Source organism: Pieris napi, chromosome 9, assembly GCF_905475465.1.
Source record: "Pieris napi chromosome 9, ilPieNapi1.2, whole genome shotgun sequence".
In the NCBI taxonomy this organism is placed as follows: domain Eukaryota; kingdom Metazoa; phylum Arthropoda; class Insecta; order Lepidoptera; family Pieridae; genus Pieris; species Pieris napi.
In genome coordinates, this window is record NC_062242.1 from 2,898,117 (window position 1) to 2,915,621 (window position 17,505).

The window sequence follows — 17,505 nt, forward strand, 5'->3', positions numbered from 1 at the left end:
TAATTATAAATAAGTACCTACTTGAGGTTTTTGAAATTTGTTACATAGGTATTTATTACATAGGTAGGCAAATAAAAAAAGTTATCTCCGAGTGAGTGAGATAACGTATAGTATTGACATTATAATTGAACCAGTCTTCCTTCCATTCCGGTTCAAGTCGGCAGCACGGAACGTGCGCACTGGCAAATAAAATAAAACAAAATGTTCCCAATACGCCGCATTGGTAGCAAGGTGTGATAAGTGTTTTTTATTGATATACTTCAAAATATTTGCCTTGCTGGCTGGCGCAAAGTTATTTTTTATCCACCTGTTGCAGATTCTAGAGCAATGGCGGGCTCCTATTGTCGTAGCCGGAAAATCGCAGAAGTACAGTTCAGAGGCACCACGTCCTCTAACATTGTTGACAGAGGATGAACTCGCTATGAAGGATACTAGTAAGTTATTTTTTATAGATAATTATCTTTTTTGCAAAAAATATCAAAATTTGCGAATCCAATTTTCAAATGGTAATTGGTAGTTCTTCATATATTGAGCCTATAGAAACATTCTCGAGATACACTTGACGTTTTAAGCATCAGCGTTGCCAGAGGTTTACTTTTGTAACCTCAGAGGTTCATATCGCGATGTTAAAATAATAATAATTCAATATTCCTTGTTAATATTTTATCACAAGATATAATGTAGTAATGCTTTTTTTATTAATGTTGCCATCCTGTGTTGCAAATCCCCCTTTTTTACCCCATACCGATAATCAAATGATTTTCAACACGCAACTTGTTTTACGTATTTACTTAAACAAAATAAGGTCTAAGGCCAAGACTAACGGTTGAAGCGCCATTTCGAGAAGACACTATCTAACATAATATGTTCACAAACAAGCTAGTATGTTGATGATGCAAGTATCTATATAGACAATAGAGCAATAAGCTCATTATTGTTTACTTTTTCCAGCAGTTATTCTATTACTCTGCTTACGTTTCACAAGAGTCGGTTAATCTCTATCAATAATCTTATATCAAAGCTGCTTCGTCAAATCATCAATACAGTCGGGCTTCTTGAATAAAAACAATACATTATACGGTCGTAGCTGGTTGATACGAGCGAGCCTTCATTTAGAGTCAAGGACGTTCATAATTTTTGTTCGTTGGCGCGATTATAACAATGATAATAGGACTATTACCAGTATAGATATATTCTATTTAGTAGCCGTTGTGAAAAACAATCTTGAATATATTATATAAAGTAATAAAACTATTTAGTAATTATATTATGGATTTTTGTAGAGTTTCCACAATAGATTTGTTTGATTCTCCACGATGGTGTAACTCACTATGGTATACACTTTTAAGTAAAGAGGTGGCTAGAAGAGATTCTTGGTAACGTTTAAACCATTACGACAATTTAAATCTTGGACTATATATTTATTTATACGTGTGTTACATGTTTTCATTTCAGAAATGTCTATCTTATATCAGATTTTATATTCCTTTTAATATTAGTACCTACCTATAAGTCTCATCACAAATATAGGAGGCCCAAACAGGACAATGTAATTTTCTGGTATTTATTTAACCTATAGTCATAAAAACGGATCGAATATGTGCGTACTGCATAACTACCAAACGACTGCACCAAATCTAATATATTTTTTGTACGTTCCTTGACTATAACGAATACGAACGTCAAAGACTGTGAGAGATTTTAAATTTAATGGCAAAACAATAGATCATTGAGTGAATTTTTTATTTATTATTACACTATTTACACTAATATCAGAAAGATGAAAGACTTGATTATTTGAATAGGCTCCAAAATATTTAGAATATTTTCAAAAAATTAGGTGTCCGCACGAAAACTTCGATAGTGTAACCGAAGGTGTGAAAAATACACTATCGTTGCAGAAACTGTTGAGAATAGATTAAAGTGATGTACTACAATTTTATGGTACATCAACATCTCCGACTTATGTCCATATGACTATTACATATCAATAAATTAAATAAATATCTAGCCGTGCGAAGCCGGGACTGCCCTGCGATTCTGTAACTCACTTTTCGAACTCACACAGCGGTTTTCGCATCGACGGTCGCTCTCAAATCAGTCGTGAAGCAGTCATTTTATGATTTGTCATTCTGAAAAGGTTATTATTATTAGAATGCCAAATCATAAAATGACTGCTTCAAGACTGATTTCAGAGCCACCGCCGATGCGAAAACCGCTGTGTGAGTTCGAAAAGTGAGTTACAGAATCGCAGGGCTGAATGCTATGAAGCCGTAAAGATGTACTCTACGACCGAAATGTTATTGTAGTATTAAATAATCAAGCGAGACTATCTTATGTAAATAGCATCGGCCTTATATTCACGATAATATTTCACGTAACAAAATACCCATTTCAGTTAGTACAAGGTCATACAATCACTAATTACATAGGATTTAATTGAGACTATAGAAGTTATAAACATTCGGGCGCATTATAGGGCAATATACCTTTTAATAGACACAATTAATTATCATGTTTAGTAAATAATGTAGAATCTTTAAAATTTTATTTTATTTGTACTCTGAAACATTACTCGTGTTAAAACGAAGATTTATCATATGTCAGAAATGTGATACATGCGTGTGAAAATGACATGAGAACTTACGAATCAGGCGCAGCGCTATCCTCGCAATTGAGTAGCCCGATACTATATTGAGTAGGGGACTGCAGAAGTTGCAAGGTTTCAAGAAGTCAAAAGGTCGAAAATTTTAATTAGGTAACAATATAATAAAGCGAAATAAAACTAAATAATCGTGGATTATTAAGAATGCAAGGTCACAAAAACTAAAGGTCAACATGGAGTTACTGAAAATGTCCACCGATTCATATTAGACTATTTCCTTCACTGCATTATTGAAAAAGCAGCTTAAAACGTTTTTGTGTGAAATACATGACAGTTACTGTATTATAATATTATCGTCTGGGAACGAAGTTCCCAGTATCCGCCAATAGGTCATATTTCCTCTCGTTTTAATCGTTCGTTCAACTGGGAACAATTTTCTTTATTTATTTAACCGGGAATCGGCAGACCAGGCACTCCGATGACATCAAAGGTCAATCAATAATATATCAACACACCCACTTTAATCTCAAGGTCAATTAAGAGATTAATATTCAATTAGACAGGCTCGGCTTTGCTGATTCCGTTCAATGGACCAATTAATATAAAATAAAACAGAGATTTTGTGCTTGAAGTCATTATAATTTTATTAAAAAAGTTCTGTGAAATGTACTATCTATATAACTAACTTATATTATACAATGAAAAGCATTTAAATATTAATCGAACTACGTATCGTATAAAGAATAAAAGATATATCCATCTAAGAGAAATACGAAAAGGGTCATTAATTTAAACATTATAATATTTCAATGAAAAAAAAATATAAATACGTAAGCAGTTACGTAACACAATATTTACCGTTCTGAAGATTAAATAGAAATAATCAAAATAATAATCATTTCAAAATGACGACTCAATAAAAACCCGATAATACAATCCGTTAATTTAGTCTGATAAAGCCTATCTATTATGTCATGTGTAAGCGAATTCTGTAGTATGTTATATTTTTAACTGACTGCAAAAATGAGGTTATCAGTTCGAATTAGATAATATTTGACCGTGACGATCTCTGTAGATTTCCACGTGTGTTAAATTCTATATAAATCATCCACAAATTTCCCGAAAAATATAACTTCTATCATTAAATTTAATGCCCCATTAGTTAACGACTGATTTAAATAGCATTTAGCTTGCGTTCGGATCTACTGGAGTTATTCAAATCTTGACTACCTACTAGAGTCTACATCCTTGGACATACTTAAGTGTGATCACCGCAGAGATGTTTTCCCCCCAAATTTAATCATAAAAATGCACGATTCTATACAATTAATATTAAGCTTCGAAACCAACAGACAAATTAAAACAAATTAAACTTCAAGCGTGGCTAACTGAAAAACTGAACTATCAAAAATCTATAATACTCCAGACTATTTATTACTACTTAAATGTATTTTTGACGCATATTTGTGACCCTTCCTTCACAAATTACGTAACAACAAAAACAAGGTTTCCATATTACTTTAGTAAGACTTAAAAGTGCGCCTTTTTTATTTGAGGATACATTTAAGTTTGAATTTTTGACCATATATAGCAGACTCTTCATATAGCGAAGGCAAAAAAGTTTAAATATTTATAAAATTAATTAATTTATACTAAATTTCAAAAGTATTTTGGAATAAATACAAAGAGGCAAAAATCTCAATATTTTCAGCAAAACGGTGTAATTAAAATATATGTAAATTATTATATTATATATTATAATAATTATTATTATAAAATATAATAATAATTATTATATTTTCATAATAATTATTTCGGAGGCCAAGTAATCTATCTGGAAATATTGTTATCTGAAAATTCCAGTTACACAAAAATTTGATACTTTTCTTTATTTAAAGTTATTATTTTATCTCATATTTCTTGTGAAATATTCGAGAACTACTTCGGGTGTATTTTATATAGATAAATAAACATTTTAACGCTTGTTTGTTTAAAAATATTACGCAACACATTTCTTATCTATTCAAAACAAGGTCTTATCACATTATCAATTTTCGGTTACTAAGAGTCATTTAACAGAATATATGTATTCGTTTTTGACATTTTTTTATTTTATTTTAATTTAATCAATAAATAAATAAATCAGTGGCACTACAACCTTTTTCTACATATGGGTCTAAGATTGATTGTATCTGTATCAGTATCACTTATCAATCTAATAGACAAATAGGTAATCAGCTTCCAAGCCGGTTTCCTCAAGTTGTTTTCCTTCACCTTTCGAGCGAATCTTAAATGCGCACATAGAATCAAACTCCATTGGTGCACCGCCGGGGATCGAACCTACGACCTCAGGGATGATAGTCAAACGCTGAAGCCAACACTGCTCACACACAAGTTCCATCCACCTTAGTCAAAATATGTGGCTATTGTAATAATAATAGTGTTACGTCCAATGTGTATAAAATACTTAAATATAATGTCTGGTGGTATTGTTTATCTGTAATAGGCGATATTGACAAAAAAACAAATTAGAAGCGTTCTAACCCCGGCAGTGCCATGCATCTGTTGTGCGCAAAATACTTGCTCATACAGAACTAGCACGTTCCATAAAACGTAGCAAAGTACAGCCTTGCGATTCTGTAACTCACTTTTCGAACTCACACAGCGGTTTTCATAGCCGCGGACGCGCTCAAATCAGTCGTAAAGCAGTCATTTTACGCTATGAAAACCGCTGTGTGAGTTCGAAAAGTGAGTTTCAGAATCGCAAGGCTGCACACAGAAATTGATCATTTACTGGCCAATTTTTTTCCCGATACAGAAATTTTAAGCCAAAACCAAGGGTTGTACCAACAGTGTTTCTATAGATTAAAAGACCGCTGTAAAAATACTTTTCTTTCCTCACGACTATATAATTTAATTATGCACTTTCATTTGGTTATAAAATAGAGTTTATTCATTACCATAGATTGTGACAGTATAGAAGAAAATTTAAATACGGTATCTTTATTTGTTGAATTTATTTTTTAAATGTAGACATAGATTAGATGTATGATATAACAAATAAACGATTCTGAAGGTGATATGAAGGTTCTACGATACAGGAAAAGTGAGAGACTCTAGCTTGGTTTTCTTCCTTTAACCTAAGGGTTCTAGGTCTCTGGGGAACAATTTTGTATACCGACTTATACGGTTTTGAAATTCAAAACATGTTATTATTATATTATCTGTAAAATATAATATAATTAAAAATTTTGTTCGCAGTTCGGAAACTTGCAACAGATCAAATCGCACCTTTGGTCAAGAAAATGGAAGATGAGCACAAAATCGACGAGGGAATTAGGCAAATGCTGTTTGATAATGGTGTAAGTATTCCATCGTACTTTAATTACATTTATTGTATATTTTCTATAGTACCAAGAAATTTGATAATGCCATGCTTGCAAGAGCATTTGGAAATATATAGAAAAAATCAATACCCAAGAATATTTTTTAGCAAAAATTATTGAGTTGAATTTTATTGAGATTATTGTACTTTTAATATAATGGTATATTATTATATCTATCTTAAATATACGATACTCGTGGTCAGCAAGAGACAGCTAAAGTAGGTACTCGCAACGTCGAGTGATATCAATATTTAATATATCTGCGTTTAGGTTCAAATGTATATCTGCGATATCACCTTATATCAAATGTATATCAGAGCACATTTGATTATTTGTACTCTAAGTTTTAACGTTTATTTCACTAAATTTTATAATGATTACGGTTTGCTGCCTTTAGGCTGTACGTGTAACGTCAGGGCATGACTTTATATTTTTCAAACATATGAATATTTCTTTTCAAGTGTGGGATTCGGTTAATAGTCGATATACTAGATATATCAAAATTCACTATTCGTATGTGTTGCTGAAATATGTATTTTAAGAAACAACATTTAGAGTTTACTTGAAACTTTTATAATCCAAATATTCTAACAAAAAAAATCTTCGAATTAAAATTTAAAACGACAGGCTAAAACTAGCGTCTTTCTAAGAATCTAATCTAAGAAATATAATTATTTCTCTACATATTTATAAAATGAACTTTACGAACACGTCATCCGAACTGTTTAGACTCAGGAGCAAAGAGTCTCAGGAGTAATTTATTTTCAAACATTATTTTATGTCAAGATTCTTTACCGGTGCACAGTAATAAACAAAGAGACATTTTTTTTTGCATTTGAAGTTATATGTAATAATAATATAGTATTAATAGCCTTTTTGCTGTAAATACTTATACATACTTTTACATAAAAATGTGAAGTATTAATGATTAACATTAAAAAATAATCGGCAAGCTAGTTAATTTCTGCTATACCTACAGCTTGTCTTTGGACATAGGCCTCCTCTAAGAGCTTCCACTCTTCACGGTGTCTAGCTTTACGTAGACACATAGGGCCAGCTGCTCTTCCTAATTAAGTTATATATAGTAGGTATAACGTAAATGTATAAACATATTTTTAGCTCATGGGTATAGAAACACCAGAAGAATATAGCGGTTCGGGGTGTGGTTTCCTCACAATGATGCTAGTGGTGGAAGAGCTCTCTCGAGTGGATCCATCTGTTGCAGCCTACGTGGACATACATAACACGCTTGTCAATTCTCTCTTCATGAAGTTAGGTACCGAAGAACAGAAGAAGAAATACTTAACAAAGTTGTGTACGGAATATGTGAGTGTTTTTGAACTAATTAGCTATAATTATTGTCTGGGAGATCATATAACTTGTATTAGACAAAGGCATCTGAAAACAAAATAAAAAGCACAATTACTTTAACTAAAAATGTCTGTTTCTCACCATTTTTTTGGCTTCGAAAAATGTGTTCCCTCTAAAACTTTATGGCGTAAGTAATTATTAATAACATGGAAAAATATCTATATGGTGTATTGTGTGTATTGGTATACAAAAGCATTATACAATTATTTAAAAATACAAATAATATATTAAAATACTTTTTAGGCCGGAAGTTTCTGCCTCACAGAGCCAACATCAGGCTCTGATGCGTTTTCGCTGAAGACCGTCGCCAAGAAAGAGGGCAACCACTTCATCATCAACGGCTCCAAGATGTGGATCTCAAACTCCGATGTCGCCGGCGTATTCCTGGTGATGGCCAATGCTGATCCATCAAAAGTAAGAATCTAGTTTTATACTCTCTTAATTCGCTATTTTCTCAATATTAATTTACTTCAAACAAGTAGCATTTCCATAGTATATATAATATATATACTACTATAGCTGACCCGGCAAACGTTGTTTTGCCAATTATATTTTTTCTATTGAACATTTTTTTAGTTCAATAGAAATAACTATCTACTATAATCGAAAATAGCGGTTGATCGTAGTGGGGTTAAAATTAGGGGTTGTATCTATTTTTGTATACTGTATCATAAAAAAAACAAAAAAAAAAAATTTGGGGTTTGCAAGATAGATAGTAGCCGATTCTCAGACTTACTGGATATGCATAAAAATTTCATAAGAATCGGTCGAGCCGTTACGGAGGAGTATGGGAACGAACATTGTGACAGGAGAATTTTATATATTAGATTAGCCTCAATTAATTGAAGAACGTCAATGTTTGCTTTTATGATAGGTTTTATATAATAAATATATGATTCGGTCGTGATGTTATATAGCTTTCTCGATAAATATTGGACTAGTCAACACAACAACAATAATTCCATTTTGATATTAGGACGTTCAACATAACAAATAAACTTACTCAATTTTATTGGAATCGATTCATTTTCCTTCAGTCTTTATTTTGTAACATATATGTCTTTTTATAAAGTCATATTGTTTTTTTTACTACTAGGTAGGTAGCTGACATTCTTACTATAGTTTCCTATCCTTCGCCAAGACAGTAGGAGGATCCTAATTGTTTTTTAGCAAGAAATCACGACAGATTTTTAAAACACAAATAAAACTTCATTGATGTATAAAAATAAATTACGCTTGTCTTCAATAAGAAATCGATTCAATATTTGAACTACGCACATATTATTCCCATGATGATTAAAATTTTCCACCGTTTATTTACCAGTAATTATTTACCTATCATCATCAACATTAGTCTATTTTGTTAACGATGTTAGGAATTTTAACAATTTGTAAAAGTTTCCAAAGCTTATCTGTATTGGTATCATTACAAAATTTTCCCATCGCTTCCTAATTTAATCAATAACTTAGCAAGCTTACTATTGGTTATTGAATTTAAGAAATAATTGTTATTTAATTAAAAGAGGAATTTATAGGACTTGCATAATCTCGGGGTTTAATAAAGAGAAAAGATTGGTATGGTTGACGCGAATAATCGATCTAGTTAAAACATTTTTGAAGTTATGTAACTTCTTTTGGCGCGTTAGGGAAAAATGAGAGTAAATTTTAACGATGCGCGCGCACACCGTCCCAAAAAACCGACACCCTGAAGTTAGCATAGAAATATTTTGTTTTTATATTTAAATAAACTTTATTTAACTAGATAATGCGTTATAATAAAGCTTTAAATGTAATAAATAAATTTTCTATTGTTAGTGTCGTTTTTTCTACAACCGTAGAAAAAGGCGAAAGATAAAATGTTTAAAAAGATTTTTATCTTGTTACGCCAAAGAAGTACCTATAACTTCTAACGCGTGGACACACACATGTTTTTTTTTATAATATCCTTAATATTGTAATTTGTATAGTTAGAATGCTACTTCACCAACATAGGCAGTACTACCAAATTATAAACATGAAGAAATATTCCATGAATTCTTGTTAAAATACATTTCATTAAAACATATATATACTTGATATCAATTCTTCATTGTAATTTTGTTTGTGAAATTCCACAACGAGCTGCAATCAAAAACATGTTTACGATCTATTTCAATCATAAAACATTGAATAATCTTAATGCCAAAGTTGCCGTTTGTTTATTGCGCTTTGACTAAGCCGCTAAACTGTATTGAATCCAATTTGGTTATAATTTATATGATCTAGATTCTAGGTCTTTAAATAAAATTAACCTAATTATTGGAAATACAAATGTGATTTATTCCAAATTTTATCTTTTGCAAATAGATTTTGATTAATTGTAATTATTTTGGTACTTGCTCAACTAAAGAAATTAAAAGAAAACATAGGTTAAACTATTGTTAAATTTTATTATCTTAGCAATGTAAATACGTAATAAAATACCTAAATAACAAATATTGATCGTTTATTTAAAATGATTCGAGTGACGTCGGCAATACAATTAATGATGAAATTACAATTACTATTGATACTTTTATCAACCACAATGAACATTTATTACATAACACGTGATATTGTTTAACCTAAATACTCAATAATAATATCTTATTTATTTAATAACAACACTTAATACATTGATGTAGGGTTGAAATTTGTCTAATGTAGAACTTCAATATGTTCTGAGAGCTTAAATTTTTTACTAACGTCAATATCATATCAAAATCTCGATGTCCACAGAACATACAGCTATTTTTGTACGACTGTATTTGACCTTGTAGGGCGCGATAACAGGCGATTTTAAATTCAGTTGTCGTACCATGTAAGTCCAAGTTTGTGGCAGCACTGTTTTCCGTCGTTAGATGATGTCTTAAAACAGGCGCTTTGTTATTGAGTATAAAACTATTCAAACGGACTTAGCAAGGTCTATTATTAACAAGATTATCTTTTTAGGGCTACAAAGGAATCACCTGTTTCATAGTAGAGCGAGATACTCCAGGTCTGACCGTGGCGAAGCCGGAAAACAAATTGGGTATACGTGCATCAGGCACATGTATGGTACATTTTGATAACGTCAAAATCCCTGAAGAAAACATCCTTGGAGAATATGGAAAAGGGTAAGCTTCATTTTGATATGATTTCGTAAAAAATATTACATTATCTATACCATTACTTCAAAAACTAATTATTTCAAAACCTAATTGCTCTAAAGGTAAGATTTTAAGTCGAAACTTAGAGCGACTGTCATGTGTCAAAAACGTATAGAATTTTGACACACACATAGTTGGCGCTAAATTTTGACTCTGAATCTCACAATAAACCCTAAATAGCTATTGAATGTTGTTTATTATCATAAGCAGAAGATAAAATATGTAAAATATTTTAGGTACAAATACGCAGCTGGTTTCCTTAATGAAGGCCGTATAGGTATCGCTGCGCAGATGATAGGGCTATGTCAAGGCTGCATGGACGCCACCATTCCCTATACATTGGAAAGAAAACAGTTCGGAAATAAGATTTATGCTTATCAGGTATTATTAAAACGATAATTTATTTTTACTATTCTTGTTTTCTTGCATTATGTAGCTTTTTAGAGTAAGCCTGCTGCCTTTTTGCTTAGAAGTTTTGGTAACCCGACATCCTGACGTTTAGAATTCTTTCTTTATATTACATATCTACTATATAAAAATAAGTCGGGTTTTCCTTCCTGACGCTATAACTCTAGAACGCACGAACCGATTTCCACGGTTTTGCATTCGTTGGAAAGGTCTCGGGCTCCGTGAGGTTTATAGCAAAAAATTCAGGAAAAAATTCATCAGAAAAGCGGGATCACCAAACGAAATGTTACATAAAACGAAGCAATCTGGTGGCGAAACGGAGTTCGCCGAGTTTGCTAGTATACTTATAATAATTGATTTTCATTGGATTTCCTGATTGAGTTTTAAAACTGATTTTTTCGATTTAATTCATAAAAAAATTCTTTCATATTAGTCCCTGAGACATTTCTCCGTAGCAATTACGAGAGGTAAATTAGATATAGAAATCAAAATAATGAATTTTCAGGGTATAAGCTATCAAATAGCTCACCATCAGACGCAGTTGGAAGCAGCACGTCTGCTCACATACAACGCAGCGCGATTAAAAGAAAACGGAATGGATTTTGTGAAGGAGGCCGCCATGGCTAAATATTTTGCCTCAGGTATTTTTACTTAACTTCATACACCTCTTTAGGACGTATTATTATTTTTAATGACGTTATTATTTTTTATTACTAATAGGTATTTTCATTGACTAAATCGCCATCTATCGGGTGCATGTGTGAACTATTATGTAGTTTTACAATTGTTTATATTGACAATTATAATTAATAGTGACCGTGGGTGTAGTGGTTAATAAGTACGACTATAAGTCATGGGTTCAAACGCCGAGAGAAATTAAAATATACTTAAAAGTTAAAATGCAAATTTTAAACAAGAAAAATAGAAAAATGAACTCTTTGGAATTTGAATAAACGGTAAACCCATGCCTTTTATGAACACGTAAAATTGATCTAGCGACTGCTTTTGTGATATTCTAGTGGCTCATGCTGCATATCTTAGAGGCAACAATAAGAGATACTTTTTAAAGATATATTTAGAAGTTATTACAATTAACAAGTCTATAAATCACAAAACATAGATTAGGCCTGTACGTCAGTTCAATCTCTCTTATTACATTACTTTCTACATTGTTTTACTGAATTAGAATTGGTCTCCTTCTGTAAAGTTGTATTTACACTTTTATATTTCTTATATAAGAGCTAGATAAGCTGTGTATATATGGGTGTATATGTGGTATAGTGTATATATGGGTTTAATTCTGTTACAGAAATTGCTCAGACCCTAACATCAAAATGCATAGACTTCATGGGTGGTGTTGGATTCACAAGAGATTTCCCTCAAGAGAAATTCTACCGAGATGCTAAAATTGGAACCATCTACGAAGGAACCAGTAATATGCAATTACAGACTATAGCTAAGCTTATTGAAAAGCAATATACACAATAATAAAGATATTTACTGTTTCATATATTTACATTTTTTTTAATATTATATTCACATGAAATTATATATGTATTAAATTGCAAATTATGTTAACTATAAAAGACTGTACCATTTTTGGGGCACTTTTTATACTTTGTAAATAATAAACTAGCATTTAAATCAAAATTTGTTTTAATTAAAAGCAAAAAGATTTACATTTGTACACTGAGCTACTCCAAAATTTATAATTCTGATATATTCACTTAGGATCATGAGGCATTTTAAACCCCACCATATTGGCAGTTTCTCCCACTGTCCTCTCCCCTTTTCCTTTGAACTCGGTATTTATTTCCCTATAGCGTCTAGCATTGTGAAGGTATTCACAATAGCTTTTAGCCCTAAAATGCATTTCATCTGCTGCTTTACAAAGTTGCTGGTCTGTTGTTTGGTACTTCCGGTATTGGCTCAATATGTATCTTGCCATTTGGTTCTCAGCTAACTTTGGACTTGAACTCTGCTTACGTAACTCTGATAACAGTTGTCGTAGAGTTGTCAATGCAGTTTTTGATGAAATTGATGCCATTTCAGACCTTCAAACAATTTTTAATTTCTCAATCATAAGAGATGTAATAAACTCTTCAGTGTCTTTGTATTCTGGCTTTTTTTGTTGCAACCAGAAGTCAACGGGAGCCAATTTTAACTTATCACTTGGAAAGTAATGTATTGAAGTATCATTAAAAATATCTTTGTACACAAAATTATTTTCTAAGGAGACCTCAGTTGTGTAAGAAAATATGTTCTGTATATATGGAACAGATTCTGATAGGACTCTACTTAGTTGATTTTCTATAAGTGATGTAAAACTATTACATAGCAGAATGCAATTTTCCAAATGTGTATTCCAGTTGCTCCAGAGAAAATTATTCGTTAATTGCTTAGGACAGTGAGGTAAATAGACAAAAGTTACACCTTGTTTAGATATTACATAATCGCCTTCACTGTTTTTCTCAATTACAGTCAGTTTTAAGCGTTTTAAAAGATCGCACTCTTGCGTACTAAAAATTGGATCGTGGACAAGTATATTATCTATTTCAAAAGCGTCCTTTAGACACAGTAGTAATGCTAGTTGATACCTTGAAATATTGCATTCTCCTATACTTCCAAGACCAAAACAAACCAGCTCTACGATCTGTCTATCCAATACAATGTTACTCACTGATTTAATTACGTCTTTAGAAAATTGAGAATCCTTTAACACGTCCACAGCAGATATGATTTTTCTAAAAAAGAAATACATTTTTATTCATACACCAAAACATAACCTTAAAATATCGATACAAATATTTCTCGTATACATACTTGTAAGATTTTTCAATATCAATATTAAGCGACTTAGATTTTAGTAAATCACACTGTTGTCTTGGTACCTTTGTGGATTTGTTTTTAAATGATTTTTTCGATGAAACTATTTGAAAACCATCACTGTCATGTTTGTGACTTGACATTTTGAATTTTTCATTTGAAAGTTGAAACTCGTTCAATAGTCATAACTCATAGATGTCGTCTAAACGTCAGTCATAACTGTCACACGCGTCAATAGGTTAATCTTTGTATAAAATATAGAACAAACAAGAAAGTATAAAATGAATAATTAATATCAGTATATTACATATTCAGAATGGTCTTTTTTTAAAGCTTTGAACCCCAATTTATTAAATTGTAAATCTTTATGAAACAATTATATTATGTGTGTTATCTCGGAGTCTCGGACCTATTAATTATTTCGGCTGCATGTCAAGAGCACCTCCGCAGGTGATCAATGATCGGTAGTATATCTGATGAGCCGTCACTACATGAAAGCTTCAGGTCAATGAAAAATAAATAATAATAAGTTCCAGTTTTCGATCGCTCACCAATATCTGACATTATAGTAAACCACGAAGATTAAAGCGCCTGTAAATAAAGTAGAACCAAAGTGGATATATTTTACTTAGATATCTAATAAGTGAAAATCAAATTGACTGTGGCTGTGAAATTAATCAGGTTAAAGTCTCCACTTTTATACTAACATTTTCACAGGAAATTGTATCTCTTGAATAGTTATTAGTACCCTACTAACAAAAAATAAAAAAGTATTTTTAAAGTGATTTTTGCTCAATTAGAATCCAAGGATACAAAATCGATTGTAACATAAGTACACGCTTACACATGTAAAGTAAATGTATCTATAGTAATGTTATCTATATGATCATTTAACCGTATTTTACCGTAGATCAACATGAAAAATTGCGTTACAATTGAAACTAATTTCACCTAAATAACGTCCTTGACGAAGAATTTAGGCGAAGAAAATTACCTACTTACATAGAGGACAAACAATGTGTCGCATATCGAGTGGTCTATTGTCCGATTTAGGTGCCATATGAAACCATCGCATTCAAATCACGTGCCTGTATTCGTTCCAACATACCGTAACACAAATAAGGTAACAATATGTGTAAAGTATATTATTGGCCGTGTAAACTTAGTAACAGGACGACGTCCCTGGAAGAAGGCGCCAAAACGCAAATGTCAGTTACGACTATAGATAAATAATTCCATAGACTTTCTAGCGCCGTGTATAAATTCGTAATTAACTTGAATTTATATAACATATCGCGTTAAGGTTTTTTGCCTGTTTAGTTTTATTGCGTCTGTTGGGTGAAGTCAGCGTTTCTTTGATAGTTTTAAATGGTTAGTGAGCAGGGACAATGGACCGGTATGTAGTGAACCGACATTCAATGAAAAGGAGGAGCAATGATGGATTGCTGGCTAAATGGCGGAGGAAGTATGTGACGGGTCTATTGACGGGACGGTCATGGATCACAAGCGGATTTTATTTGAACGTAAGTTTAAATTTTTAATATTGTCTTATAATAATATAATGTAGATTACGATAACGTAGATAATTTCCTAATATAATCTAGATCAGTATCGGTAGTACTTAGTCTTTTTTTACTCTATCGGTAATTTGAAGGTAACAACTTTTATACATACAAGAAGTAATAGAAACAATATAGCGAGTGTAACAACCACAATATAAACGTGTTCAAAATACAATAATGTAGAAATTGTATTATCTAATATGGAAGCGTGATGTGCAAACACGACACGTTCACATAAAATATAGCGATCGCTCAATCTCCAAATAAGTCACGATAGAAAACAAGGGAAAATCGATTGTCTGGCACTCGACGGAAATAATTTTCTTTTAAAGAAAATTTATATTTCCCTCGTTGACGTAAGTGTAGTTCGCAATAATCTCTCAAAGAGCGAATTTCCCGCTCTATATTTTAACTTATAAGTGATATATGTCAGACATTTAATTACAATTATTGTTTAATTTTATTTGATATAAATACATTTTATCACTAATTTTAATTGAAGGCATCGAAACCCTTCTACCACTAAAACATGAGATCCTGCTATTTTTATATTATTGTTAAATAATTTTCGTTTCTATTTGCTTACTTAGACATTATTTACGGCTAATTGGGGGGGTTACAATGCGGTATATAATTTTACGTAAATGTTTTTTAAACTATTTGTCAAATAAAATACTTGTCTTTCATAATTTTGTCTCAAATAGATATAAAATGTTTTGTTACGCTTATATATACTAATTAATTTGAGAAGTATAAGGACAAAACATACAATAGGCTATTAGTTTATATATAGTACGGTAATAAACACAAGTAACGAAATAAATTATCGGGCTAAACATAAACCAATACTAAAGAGGTAAAAACAATTGAGGTTCTCTAATCTTTTAGGTCACTAATTATTAGATGACTGTTAACTGTCTGTCCACCATTTTAATTGTTATAATAATAAACAGATATTATAAATTTTCATGACCACATATATTATATCACTTACCGGTCAAGATGACGCATCGCTTAGAAAGCTTTCGTAGCACTTGAAGTCGGTTCGCAGAAGTCTCAGAAACCATTTTCCTAGCAAAACTAAGTGCATTGTATGATTAATAAAACGTAGTCAGATTACTAAAACGTAGTAAATGTAAATGTTCTGGGAATATTCAATTGATCGAATCATACGTTGAAAATACTCTGCTATAAGAAATTATTTTTAATTTTTTATTTAACAGAATAATCTAAATCATGATACGTTACATTTAAAAACCACTGTGGTTTTTATTAATGTTATTTATTAATATTTCTTTTTTATTAATAGCAGTCTCGTTTAGGAGCGCCATAAGTGCATATAAGTTTTCCACTTTTTATGATGCTTAAAGTTAGGCTACTTTTTTTTGCTTAAGTATCTATCTAGACTACCTAAAATCTGACCGGGTTGTCAATTTATAATCCGCGGTAGCAAATACCTCAACGTGCTCTCGGCATAGACGTTGTTTGATCTCGATGCACAGAGTCGAACTTGCGTTAAAGATTTACTTTTTCTGTTATGATGGTCAGTATTATAAAGTAAGTACAATAAATATTTATTAGGAACGAAGAGAACAGTTAAGACAATTTATACCCGATAAGTTACCACCGATTAAAGCTGCAAAAGGCAGTGTAAGATCTTGAATTGAATCTGTGGTAGATGTGTTTCAATATATTCCTAGGTAGCAATATTATCTATTCAGTCATTATATAACTTTGAGTTGGGTTGTTAGACTATTTTATTTTATGTTTGCTTTCATTTTAAATTGAGGGTAGTCAGATTCCAATGAAAATATGTTATAGTTAGCATATAGTGCGTAAGAATTAAATGAGAACTTAAGTAGGCGCGGCGCTAACCAGATCATTGCAACTTCGTCTCAATCCAGTAGCCTAATATCTCAGCACACAACTCACGAGAGGCTCTTTGTATTGTTTGTATAATTTCACGTCACAAGTTAAGTGCAATAAGGTCAAATCTTTTGGGAGTCTTTAAACTTAGACCTTGAAACTGTATGTCCATATTGTTGTGTGTCTGGCCAGAAGACATCAGTATTTATGCCTATAAAATAAAAATATCGATAAGACTAATGTAGAAATGTATGCCCCATGCCACATTATGACGAGAAGCTTCTTTGAGTTTATTTTCATCAGATTGCGCTGAT

At 31.6% G+C, this 17,505-nt stretch overlaps 3 protein-coding genes across 8 annotated transcripts in view; 2 read left to right on the forward strand and 1 right to left on the reverse strand.

Annotated features, from left to right (window-relative positions):
- The first annotated feature begins 95 nt into the window (after window positions 1–95).
- LOC125052302 (short/branched chain specific acyl-CoA dehydrogenase, mitochondrial) lies at window positions 96–12,587 on the forward strand. The gene is made up of 9 exons (XM_047653052.1): window positions 96–231; window positions 317–434; window positions 5,867–5,967; window positions 7,111–7,317; window positions 7,606–7,776; window positions 10,333–10,496; window positions 10,766–10,910; window positions 11,443–11,578; window positions 12,247–12,587. The coding sequence occupies exons 1-9, from the start codon at window positions 202–204 to the stop codon at window positions 12,423–12,425; spliced, it is 1,251 nt and encodes a 416-aa protein (XP_047509008.1). The 5' UTR covers window positions 96–201; the 3' UTR covers window positions 12,426–12,587.
- On the reverse strand, window positions 12,576–13,933 carry LOC125052303 (protein FMC1 homolog). 6 transcript variants are annotated; one of them, XM_047653058.1, is made up of 3 exons: window positions 13,829–13,933; window positions 13,535–13,681; window positions 12,576–12,991 (listed from the first exon to the last, which is right to left on the reverse strand). In XM_047653058.1, exon 3 carries the CDS (start codon window positions 12,982–12,984, stop codon window positions 12,661–12,663), a length of 324 nt encoding a protein of 107 aa, XP_047509014.1. In that variant the 5' UTR covers window positions 12,985–12,991; window positions 13,535–13,681; window positions 13,829–13,933; the 3' UTR covers window positions 12,576–12,660. The 6 variants fall into 6 exon arrangements, with proteins under 6 accessions (XP_047509014.1, XP_047509013.1, XP_047509011.1 ...); XM_047653057.1 differs by having other exon boundaries at window positions 12,576–13,108; window positions 13,618–13,681; window positions 13,829–13,925; XM_047653055.1 differs by having other exon boundaries at window positions 13,618–13,681; window positions 13,829–13,922.
- A 999-nt stretch (window positions 13,934–14,932) lies between these two features.
- Window positions 14,933–17,505, forward strand: part of LOC125052203 — a 78,727-nt gene continuing 76,154 nt past the window's right edge. Inside the window, exon 1 of the mRNA XM_047652866.1 lies at window positions 14,933–15,286. Within this exon, the coding sequence (XP_047508822.1) occupies window positions 15,152–15,286 (135 nt within the window). The 5' untranslated portion in view covers window positions 14,933–15,151. The remainder of the gene's footprint in view (window positions 15,287–17,505) is intronic.

Excerpts from the sequence above, each read along its gene's own strand:
- LOC125052302 (XM_047653052.1), top strand. The coding sequence starts at position 202 with ATGTTCCCAATACGCCGCATTGGTAGCAAG. Across the intron at positions 7,318-7,605 it reads CAAAGTTGTGTACGGAATAT|GCCGGAAGTTTCTGCCTCAC; the intron begins GTGAGTGTTTTT and ends AATACTTTTTAG. Across the intron at positions 10,497-10,765 it reads CTTGGAGAATATGGAAAAGG|GTACAAATACGCAGCTGGTT; the intron begins GTAAGCTTCATT and ends AAAATATTTTAG.
- LOC125052303 (XM_047653053.1), bottom strand. The coding sequence starts at position 13,906 with ATGTCAAGTCACAAACATGACAGTGATGGTTTTCAAATAGTTTCATCG. Across the intron at positions 13,682-13,760 it reads GATATTGAAAAATCTTACAA|AAAAATCATATCTGCTGTGG; the intron begins GTATGTATACGA and ends TTTCTTTTTTAG.